Genomic DNA, 10,074 nt, shown 5'->3' on the forward strand with positions numbered 1-10,074 from the left:
TGTTTTAATGTTTAATGAAATACCCACCGTGTGTCGGATGTTACCATACAATTAATATCGAAAAGACTTGAAATCAAATAATTTGAAAAATGAATTGATGAGGCATATAAACACATACTCATTAATTATATTTCATTAAGGGAACATAATTTTGAGGCCCAAATATATATATATATATATATAAAATAAATAATGATTTGATGATAGTAAGAAATTAATGTGGATGGTGATTGAAGCTCCAATATTGAAATAGTACTATTAGCCCATTAGGTCATGGATCCAACCCTATGATCCATTTAATATGTGGAGCCATCTTTTTTTTTNTTTTTTTTTTTTTTTTTTTTTTTTTTTTTTTTCAAGTTAAACAAATATATTTTTTTTAATCCAAGTTCTTGATGTTTCTATCTCCATCACATGGAAATCCATGTGTCCTCCATGCTCATGATATTTTTTATTTTGAAAAAAATCCAAACTTTTCGTTGTTTTAACGGTTCGATCAAGTTTATTCGTACTCAACTCATTTGTTCTCCGAAGACTTTTTACCCTTTCTTTTTCGTTTGGTTCAGTCGCCACTAACTAAACGAACAAGGATTGATTGATAATTATATTGTTTATTTTATTTTAACATGAACTTATAATTTATGAAGAAAGCTACAGACAAGACAGAGATGTTTTGAACTGAGGTTATTTATGTAGCTGCCAAATGTTTTATTTTGTTTTGGTTAAGCATATATATTATGAGAAGTAAATGTGAGTGCACATGGAAGCTCTATAATGCGTTTAGTTACCTCAAAATGGACCTGCAAGGAAGCATCAAAAGCGGCAGCTTAGATTTGGTCCTTGGTGGTTTAAGGAAAAGATTGAGAAAGATTTTGATAAGAATCATTGATAACAAAGTAAACGAGTTTGATTGGAATTGAAATTCACTTCCCCCTCCCTCCTCCTTCAATAATGGTGGGATATGGGGCTGAGACTTCATCCTGGTAGCCTGGCAAATTTCTCATCTTTTAATGCCATGGGGACACCTTCAAAATCTGTCAAAATTTATTGTGGTTATTGGAGTTGTGAGAAGAAAAAAATAAGTGATGGGTATTGAAGACAACGAGCTAGGAAGGACCCAGAAGGGAGGAGCTATGCTCTCACTCACTCATTACAGAGTGAAAAATCTCTAATTTTGCACCATCCACCCCCAAAAGAGAGAGAGAGAGGGGAAAAGAAATGTTACCATTGTGTTAGTAAACATCACTCAGTTCAGGAGGGGCCAGAATCACTTACATTTTGGTTCTAGTTTCTTTTGGGTACCTCTCCATGATCATCTGAACTCTCATTAGTGAAGTAGACCCTGTAGGAGATCTTAAATATCTGATTATCAGGGTCCCTTTCTTGATAGTAACCTACCAAGATCATTAACACCAGTCATTGCACATTGCCTCTGTTTTTCATAGGAAGCTTCATGTTGTGGCACCATATAGATATGATATATGGCATAGGAATCAGATTCCGATCCCTGAGAATACGGTTTTTGAAGGTGGGGCTCTTCAAGTTGAAGGACTGGATGGACCCAGTGAGTGAAAACATTTATTGCTTTGGATGGATGTGGATGATGACCGAAAGAAAGAGGAATACCTTCCATTGTGGTCCTGGAAATGGCTTACTATGTTGATGAACAGCGATGCACGGCGGGGCGGTATGATTTGAAATCTCGAGTCTCACAACAAGAGGTTGGGGCAAATGAAATCACAGTTTCTACTGCAAAATTGACAAATAATCGTAGTTTTGTTTCATTGGTCTACTATACAGAAGTGGAACAAGGATAAAGCGTTGTATATACAAGGGCACTGCCACAGTTGCAATCCCTTCTTCAAGGTCCTTCACATGATGCCCCCTGAGGTTGAAAGAATCCTTTCCAGAGAGAAGCTGCGAAGGCAGAGAAGGTGAGTTATTCTGTTCTGTGAAGTTATTTAACAGTTCCATGGATTTCCTCTGAATCTTCAATGAGGCACTTTCAAGAATATTATCTGAGTTTTATCTGGAAAACTCTGTTATACCAGATTGAATGGAGGGTCATGTGGAACAGGTCATACTTCAAGGGCTTGGCATGCCAGAGGAAGTGCTTCTGTACTTTCCTGACTCGGAGTTGCATCTCGAGATATCTGTCTTTTGGTATTGAAAGCAGTATGTCTTGTAGGTGGGGAATGTCCTTTTCTGCAACAATCACTGAGAATGCTTCCCAATCCAACACCTCAAAAAATGGTGGCACAAAATTGTCTGATATGATCACAGGTACACACTCGTAAAAGATGGCTTCCACGACTCGGGGACTATTGACCTCGTAACCCTTTGGACAGATACAGTATTTGCTGCTCTTCATATGCTGAATGTAGTTCATTTTGCTTGCAACACCAGGAGGCATTGGACCAAAGATCTTCATATCAGGGTTTTTGTCTTTCCAGTACTTCAGTAGGATTGGACGTACATAACCATGCATATTTCCAGCATAAAAGGCAAGAATGTGCCTCTGTGATGCAGGTTTTCCTCCAAGATCTCTAAGAGGATTCCTCGCGGATCGTACATAAGTTTCTGGAAGAGACACGTCTCTCCCAATTTTGAAGCCAACGGTTACATCAGCATTGCAAAGTGCTTTTATGCACTGCTCCATGTGGTGCCTTGTTTCATAAGGAGCCTATAAGAGTCCAAGACATTAAGTTAACTTTAGCGTGTTGCTTAATCTTTTGTGTCAACAGAGGTGCTTCATATGATCTATATGATGAGAAGGAACAATCTAACTAAGCACAAAATGATGATCCATTTGACCATTAATTCAAATGACCAGAGCAATTGCATCATAAGTATGTTACTGGAGTGACTTGGTGAATTCATATGCAAATGCAGGTCATCAAACACGCTTATTTTTCTAGAACTTACGACCATTTATCTAAATGCAGTCCAATTTGATTAGAAATTGAAAGAAAGAAAAAAAAAATGTTAAAAGATCAACAGTTTCATCGAATGTACCCAATCATGGCATGCAACAAGAAAATGATCTGCTCCACCAGTTCTGTTCCAGTATGGATATTTGGCTGCAATATTTTCAGAGTATTCCTTCAAAAATTGACGTAAATTTGTCCTGTTATGAGAATTCCGCACGTAGAGTGTGTACTCCAACATCCGAGAACTAAACGGCATATAAAACAAGTGAGCCTTTCGAGGATCCTTTACAACAAAATGCTTGTTTCTCTCCATCAGTTTCATAAACCATCCTTCTGAGGCATATAACCCCTTCATTATTGGTTGATGAAAGATGGGCTTCTTTCCATCCCTATAGACATAGATTTTGAGTGTGCGCTCCATGAGTTCATAACTCCTGAAATCACAGGGAAAAGGTTTGAATTGGACCTACACAACTGCGTCATTGACTTCCTATTTTTGGTCAAAACTACTATTAGATTTGAAAATATAGGAAAAACGCAAGCAGCCATATGATCAGGTAACTTAGCAAGCAATAAATCAGCACAATAAACAAATTGTGTGCACTATTTTTCAGCAGACTCATATTGTATTCTATCTAAATTTTAGATATGATACAAATTATTTTTTTAAATAAGAAACATAACGATATATACTTATATGATACAAATTATTTAGATTTGAAGGGAATATGCCACTGTGTACTTCATTTTTTAAATAATTATTCTGTTCATCTTAACACTTCTCTTTTTACATTAATGTTATGAACATGGCAGAGCATTGTTCCCAATCATGAATGGAAAGAACGGCAGTGTTTGAAAGCGTGGAAATAACTTCCAGAAGGCATAAGTATACTTGGTGGATTGCAAAATATACAAGCGTTAAATATAGTTTTAAGGAGTCTTTGGTTTATTTTTTGCCTCTTTCAGCCCATGAATTAAGTTTTGGTTGTTAATTGAACAAAACTAACACATGAGGCTCGAAATGTGTGCCACATGTATAAATTCCACCAAACCTAATGGCACAATTTGGTTGAAGATCAGATACAATGAGGCAACAAAAAAAAGAGGCATCCTTATAATCATTTTTAAAACGTAACAGGGCGATTGAGCAGATAGCGAAAATCCCACAGGATTGTATTTTCCAACTCATTTTCTTTAATACCAACCAACCAAAACGCAAGGGCCATGGATGTACATGGAAATGCTATTTAACAATGTGAATAATGCAATAGAATACTAGTGTTGGCTTTACCTTTTAAACATTGAAACATTACGAAACAACGGAGCGTATAGTTCAGGGTCATTTATGGCAGAAGCATGCTCAATCTGGGACTTGGCAGAAAAAATTTCCAGATCACGCAAAGACGATCTCCTTGGTCTCTACATGAAACAGAACGAGGTTAAAACCTAGCATAATATATGATCATCAAACCAATAACTTAAAACTAACTCAAACACATATACCATCGCTCGTGATGACCTGCGGTGACGCAATAAAATGCTGTTCATCTGTTCTAGTGAAGTTACTGACTTTGGTGGCATTTCACTCTTCATCTTCTTCCTTTTACCTATGCTTTTAGAATTAGTTTCAGAGACTGGTGAGCTTATATTTGATATCAAGTGCTGTGAATGAGGTGTGTTAACTGGTGAAGTTGGGATCTGTAGCATGAAGGTCGAGGAATTGAAGGTCACATCTGTATCACCAGGCTTTCGTAATGATGAGTTTTTAAATTCTTCTAACTCACCAAAATCCAAATCCATTTCGCCAATTTCTTCTAACTCATTCTCTGAAGTGACCTTATCACTTAGTGCCAAGGGGAACTCAAAACTTGGTTGGCCATCCATGTGAACAATAGAATTATTTCCACCATTCTTAGTGCCATCTGATTCCAAATTGCCATTTGTATCAACCATCTTTCCAGATTCAAAACCAATATCATGATTTCGAACAAGAGACAGTTCGTAACCATCTCTAGGGCTTTCCTCATCTTTTACATACTTCCCTTTGGCATTCAGCGTGCTATCACGTTGAGATCCTTTCTCAAGAACATAATTATCAGTTTTCCCAACGGGAGCTGAAGTATTAGCCAAATCCAGAACCGTAAGAGGGTTGCGAACCGTTGTTGATTTGGCTGAAGTATGCCCCATCGGAATGCTATATTGATCAAATTTTTGAATACCATCCTCAGGAAGTAGAGACCGGAGAGCATCCCCATAGGGAAGTAAAAGAGATTGAAATAGTACATAAGTAAAAGCCACTACTCCCATCACAAGAAACCATCTTCGAGTTTCAATGTGACATAGCTTGCAGAGAGGTAACAGATACTCCATAACAAGCAATTCAATGAGAACACAGACGATGAGAACTAATGAAATTCACAACCTACAATTAGGAAATAGTAGAATTATCATAATCTTGCAAAAACAGAAACAGAAACAAAAACAAAAACAAAATTGCTTTAGCTTCTGAAGTGAAGTGGAGAAGATGGGATTCATTACCTTAAAAAGGAAAATAAGAGATTGAATCCAGAACCATTTCTCTTTAGTTAGTAGGAGTGAATCTGTAAACGAATCTGAACTCAGCTAAAGAGAAGTTGAAAAGTTCGAAGAAGATGAAGTCGAAGTACGAACATTTGGATCCTAAAAGTAAAGAAAAGCGCTGAAGTCGAAGTTAATCTTTCTTTACTAACCTTGCTCGAAGAAGATGGAGTGATTGAGCTTCAAGAAAGCTTCTGTTTGCGGTCGTCTTCAAGCCCTAGAGATACAATCTTTAGTTCCAATGTTCCTCATTACATTTCTCCCTCCGCTCCCGGCAATGGCGATTGGAAGCAAAAAGGTTGCAGTTGCAGACATTGATTACTGAATTTTTCTTTTTTCCATTTATTATTATTATTATTATTATTATTTTAATTTCGTGAAAAGTTACTTTTTTCCGTTTACTTCAACCAAATTTTAATGAACTCTGATTAGATATAAAATTAAAATTAAATGTTTAATTATTTTCTGAGATGTTTTAATAAAAATAAAAAATAAAAAAAAATGTGCTAATAAATATTACAAAAGTAATTGAAATTAAAAATGGAGCCCACATTTCTTAAATAATAAAAAATAAATTTTAGGTTTACGTAGAGCAATAATTGTTATCAAACTGGTCCATGGCCTCGAACTGAATAATTGATGTCACGACAAATTGAAATCCACTATTGAGTGGATAAATACAATTGAAATGAAAATTAAATTAAACAATTTCTTTTTTATATATAAATAAAATAAACCAGGCAACTTGATTAAAAAATTTCTATAATTGCGAAAAATACTTTCAAGCACACAATTCTTCCCAATAGGATAATGACAAATTAAAATAAACTAAAAATGATTTTAATAGGTATAAAAGAATTTCATGAGCCTAATACAAGAGAGATTAGGCCTGGTTCTCAATAGCCCAAGTTCGAGAATAGGCCCAGTTACAATAACAGCTTAATTCAAGCCCAAGTTCGAGACTAGGCCCAGTTACTTTTAATTCCAGTCCAAGTTCGAGACTTGGCCCAGTTACAATGACAGCTTAATTCAGGTCCAAGCTCGAGGCTAGGCCCAGTTACTTTAATTCCAGCCCAAATTCGAGACTAGGCCCAGTTACAATTACAACTTAATTCAAGCCCAATTTAGAGACTAGGCCCAGTTACAGTAACAGCTTAATTCAAGCCCAATTCCCCTGTTTGATCATCAACCTTTTTAATGCTATAATGTTGTTCGTAGTTCCTTGGGATTGATTTGAAACAACCAAAAACATCTCTTCCCATCGATTATGAACTTGCGATTTATAATAATCATGCCTCAAATCAGGAAAGAAAGATCACAAGAATCTGCGCTTTTTAATGATGAAAAAGTAGGTCTGACAATTTTTGAAGGAGAATCTCGTCTCGATGATGACAAATTGAGAAAAAAAAACGAAGCGAACCCAGAAAATGGAAAGAAAAGGATTCTAAATTAGGCCAATCTTACAAGTTCGGTAATGGCGGAAAGTGGGTGGGTGGGCTGGCCTGCCAATTTCTGTGCGATTCAAGCAACAATCATTGCAGGGCTTTTACAGAACACATGTGGTGGGGCTGAGCTCTGATCATTTAGTGCAGGAATCAATCTTTGAACTTTTTAAGAAAAAGGTACCTCTTCCTTTGCTGCTCATATAACATTTCTTATAACATTTCTTATAAAAGTGTTTAAACCTTTGTTTAATGTACACTTTTAAAACTCGTAAAGCTAACGGTTATGTAGGTTAAAACTGACAATATCTGTTTGCAGTAGATGTAGACTACTACAAATTGTATCAGAATAGAATAGTGGACTGTGTAAGGATGCAGAAACTCTCTCTAACACAGACACATTTTAAAATCAAATAAGTAACGATTAGTTGCCGTAAAACTAATCATAAAAGTGGTTGCATTTTATTGAGTTTAAGAGTGGGTCAAACAATATGGGTCGAATTTGTTTGAATTGCACTAGGAAATTAATGAACACAAAATAGTAATTTAATACGCAATCTCTAAACTCAATTATAACCACTTGTTTTGATCTTGGTATTGATTATTATTCCTACGCATTTCCAGCTCCTTTGACATTCCCATTCACTCCATTTCCACCCGCTTCTGCAACAAATCTCTTCCAATACCAGTGATTCTGCCACAGCAGATACACCTCTTCAATAGGAACCTGTTTGGTCTCCGGCAACAGGAAGAAGATGAAGCTGCTCATTATCATAATCAACCCCGCGAACAACAGGAATATCCCATACCGGAGATGGCACATAGCCGCCAGAAAACACTGCGCTATCAAAGCCGTGAAAAGCATGTTCACACACACCACCATGCTCTGCCCTGCCGATCTCGTCTCCAATGGGAACAGCTCGCTCGGCACCAACCAACCCAGCGGCCCCCATGACCTTCCATAAGCCAACACAAATATGCAGATCACTATAACAAGGAAGATCCCTACCAGCTTTGGAAGCTCCTTCCCTTGTCCAAACAATATCGCTAGTGTCACAGCAACTGCTATCTGCACGCACAACATCGTTAGCTACGACACTCACTTACTGTTCTGATATCATGTTAAAATGAAGTGAACTTACCAGGCAACATATCATTTCAGCACCTGCTTCGAGAAAGAAAGCTCTTCTCCCAAACTTATCCACCAAAAACATTGAAATTAAAGCAGCCACAACAAGCGCAACGCTTGTGATTGTCGATGAATACAGGGCTGCATCAGAGCCAAATCCCAAACTCTGGAACATGACAGGAGCATAGAACAGAATTGAGTTCATGCCAGTGAGCTGCTGGAATGCAGGGATTCCCAATGCTCCAATCACCAATTGGGGTCGGTTTTTTCGTTTCAATAGGTTCTTGAAAGGGTGTTTTATGGCGCGTGCCTCATTGCTTGCGTCGACAAGATCGTCGAACTCGGCGTCGACATTCTTCGTCCCTCTGATTTTCTCAAGCACAGCTCTTCCCTCCTCCATTCTCCCCTGCTCCACCAGACTGTTGGGTGTCTCAGGAAGGAAAAGTCCACCAATGAACATCAAAGATGCTGGGACTGTAGCCAATCCAAGAGACAGCCTCCACCCCCATGGATGAATCTTTTCAGTTCCATAGTTTATGAAGTTCGCAATCACAATCCCCAAGCATGTTGTCAATTGAAACAGTTGGTTAACCGCTCCTCGGATCTTCGCCGGGGCTATTTCAGATAGATACAACGGCACGGCCTGAAAATACAATATTAGGAATCACGGACTCCACTTTAAACATAAGCGCTCATGGTTTTGGAGGGTGCTTACTTGGTTTCCGAAACCGATACCGATGCCGAGGAAAATCCGGCCAATGATGAGCATTGAGATGTTGATTGAAGCAGCATTGATGACGCCGCCTAAGAAGAAGCTGACAGATCCAACGAGGATGCTGGCTCTTCGGCCTCGTTTTCTTGTGACATAGGAAGCTCCAAAAGTGGAGATCAAACCAGCAAAGTACAAAGAGGATGTGAAAAGTGTGAGAATTTGGTTGTCATATTTACAGTAATCTGTTTCTGTGAGATGAAGGTGCTTTCTTTTGTATACATTTGGGAAGAAATCCTTCAGAAAATCATCCATGGAAGTCACCCCACCTGAAATTTTCAGAACACAAGAACAGAGTTCAAAAACAGAGTTCACAAACAATCCCAGTAAAGGAGTCCAAAGTGGATAACATAAGATAAGATACCAGAAACTCCAAGATCATAGCCAAACAGGGCGCCGCCAAGGGCAGCGACAAAGCAAGCAGTAATGAAGTAGCCAGTGATTCGATACTCATAAAGATGAGCCCTTTTCAAAGACGCCGCATCAGTAAATCCTCCGCCCGCCATTTCTGTTTGAGAAGCTCCTGTGTGTTTGTCCTGAAATATGAAAAGACGATGTGGGATGCTAACAATTGGGATTAAGGATAATTATAGAGAAGAAACAGGGATTAGAAGAGACGATGGGCCCACGACAGCCATTGACTAAGTTGAATTTTTAATTATGAAAATTCTTTACTCTTCTCATCCTATTTATAAAGGAAAGATTTTTGTGGAAACCTTCACAATCAACCCAGCTGTGCTTTTGCAACAACCAGTGGAACTGACGAGCTGTTTTACCAAAATGTCCACTTTTTTTTCCCTAATTGGGCGCTAAATTTCAGGGAAAATTAAACAATTAATCCAATTTTATCTTTTTATTACAACTTCATTCCTTCTTAATTTTTTTTCCAACTTTGTTATTTCTCTCATATTTGTTTTTTTTTTTTTTTTTCATAATGGGTTCAATTTCATCCATATAGTTTCAAAATGTCTATTTTACCCTTGTGCTTGTGTACGTATTAAAAAGGGTGATCATTCTCCGAAATTTTCAAATTAAATTTTAATATATGGTTATATTAGGAATCATAGATCTCCACAGTAGTATGAAATTGTCTAAATTAGCAGACTTTCCCCCAATAATGGTCGATACATGATTTACCTTTCTTTATATGCGGGAATAAATCAGTATTTTTGTGTGCATGCTAAATATGCTATGCTATTGACTTATATTATATTATTGCCAAATAAA

At 37.5% G+C, this 10,074-nt stretch overlaps 2 protein-coding genes across 3 annotated transcripts; both read right to left on the reverse strand.

Annotated features, from left to right (window-relative positions):
• Positions 1-847: 847 nt before the first annotated feature.
• LOC111780127 (probable glycosyltransferase At5g03795) lies at positions 848-5,833 on the reverse strand. Of its 2 annotated transcripts, XR_002812799.1 has the most exons (7): positions 5,660-5,833; positions 5,469-5,530; positions 4,434-5,352; positions 4,222-4,349; positions 3,016-3,364; positions 1,276-2,683; positions 848-1,034 (listed from the first exon to the last, which is right to left on the reverse strand). XR_002812799.1 is itself a non-coding variant. In XM_023660420.1 (6 exons), the coding sequence occupies exons 3-6, from the start codon at positions 5,298-5,300 to the stop codon at positions 2,015-2,017; spliced, it is 2,013 nt and encodes a 670-aa protein (XP_023516188.1). In that variant the 5' UTR covers positions 5,301-5,352; positions 5,469-5,530; positions 5,660-5,833; the 3' UTR covers positions 848-2,014. The 2 variants fall into 2 exon arrangements, 1 of the variants encoding a protein (XP_023516188.1); XM_023660420.1 differs by having other exon boundaries at positions 848-2,683.
• A 1,556-nt stretch (positions 5,834-7,389) lies between these two features.
• Positions 7,390-9,499, reverse strand: LOC111779685 (sugar transport protein 14-like). Its single transcript, XM_023659797.1, has 4 exons — positions 9,212-9,499; positions 8,794-9,116; positions 8,092-8,721; positions 7,390-8,018 (listed from the first exon to the last, which is right to left on the reverse strand). Exons 1-4 carry the CDS (start codon positions 9,351-9,353, stop codon positions 7,560-7,562), a joined length of 1,554 nt encoding a protein of 517 aa, XP_023515565.1. The 5' UTR covers positions 9,354-9,499; the 3' UTR covers positions 7,390-7,559.
• Positions 9,500-10,074: the final 575 nt, after the last annotated feature.

This window comes from Cucurbita pepo, chromosome LG18, assembly GCF_002806865.2.
Source record: "Cucurbita pepo subsp. pepo cultivar mu-cu-16 chromosome LG18, ASM280686v2, whole genome shotgun sequence".
NCBI classification, from domain to species: Eukaryota; Viridiplantae; Streptophyta; class Magnoliopsida; order Cucurbitales; family Cucurbitaceae; genus Cucurbita; species Cucurbita pepo.

What these genes read in the sequence shown, in the direction of transcription:
- LOC111779685 (XM_023659797.1), bottom strand. Translation starts at nt 9,353, where the DNA reads ATGGCGGGCGGAGGATTTACTGATGCGGCGTCTTTGAAAAGGGCTCAT. An exon ending in CTATGATCTTGGAGTTTCTG is followed by an intron (nt 9,117 to 9,211) that starts GTATCTTATCTT and finishes TGAAAATTTCAG; the next exon opens with GTGGGGTGACTTCCATGGAT. An exon ending in CTGAAATGATATGTTGCCTG is followed by an intron (nt 8,019 to 8,091) that starts GTAAGTTCACTT and finishes TTGTGCGTGCAG; the next exon opens with ATAGCAGTTGCTGTGACACT.
- LOC111780127 (XM_023660420.1), bottom strand. Translation starts at nt 5,300, where the DNA reads ATGGAGTATCTGTTACCTCTCTGCAAGCTATGTCACATTGAAACTCGA. An exon ending in GCAGGTCATCACGAGCGATG is followed by an intron (nt 4,350 to 4,433) that starts GTATATGTGTTT and finishes TGTTTCATGTAG; the next exon opens with AGACCAAGGAGATCGTCTTT. An exon ending in TTGTTGCATGCCATGATTGG is followed by an intron (nt 2,684 to 3,015) that starts GTACATTCGATG and finishes GGACTCTTATAG; the next exon opens with GCTCCTTATGAAACAAGGCA.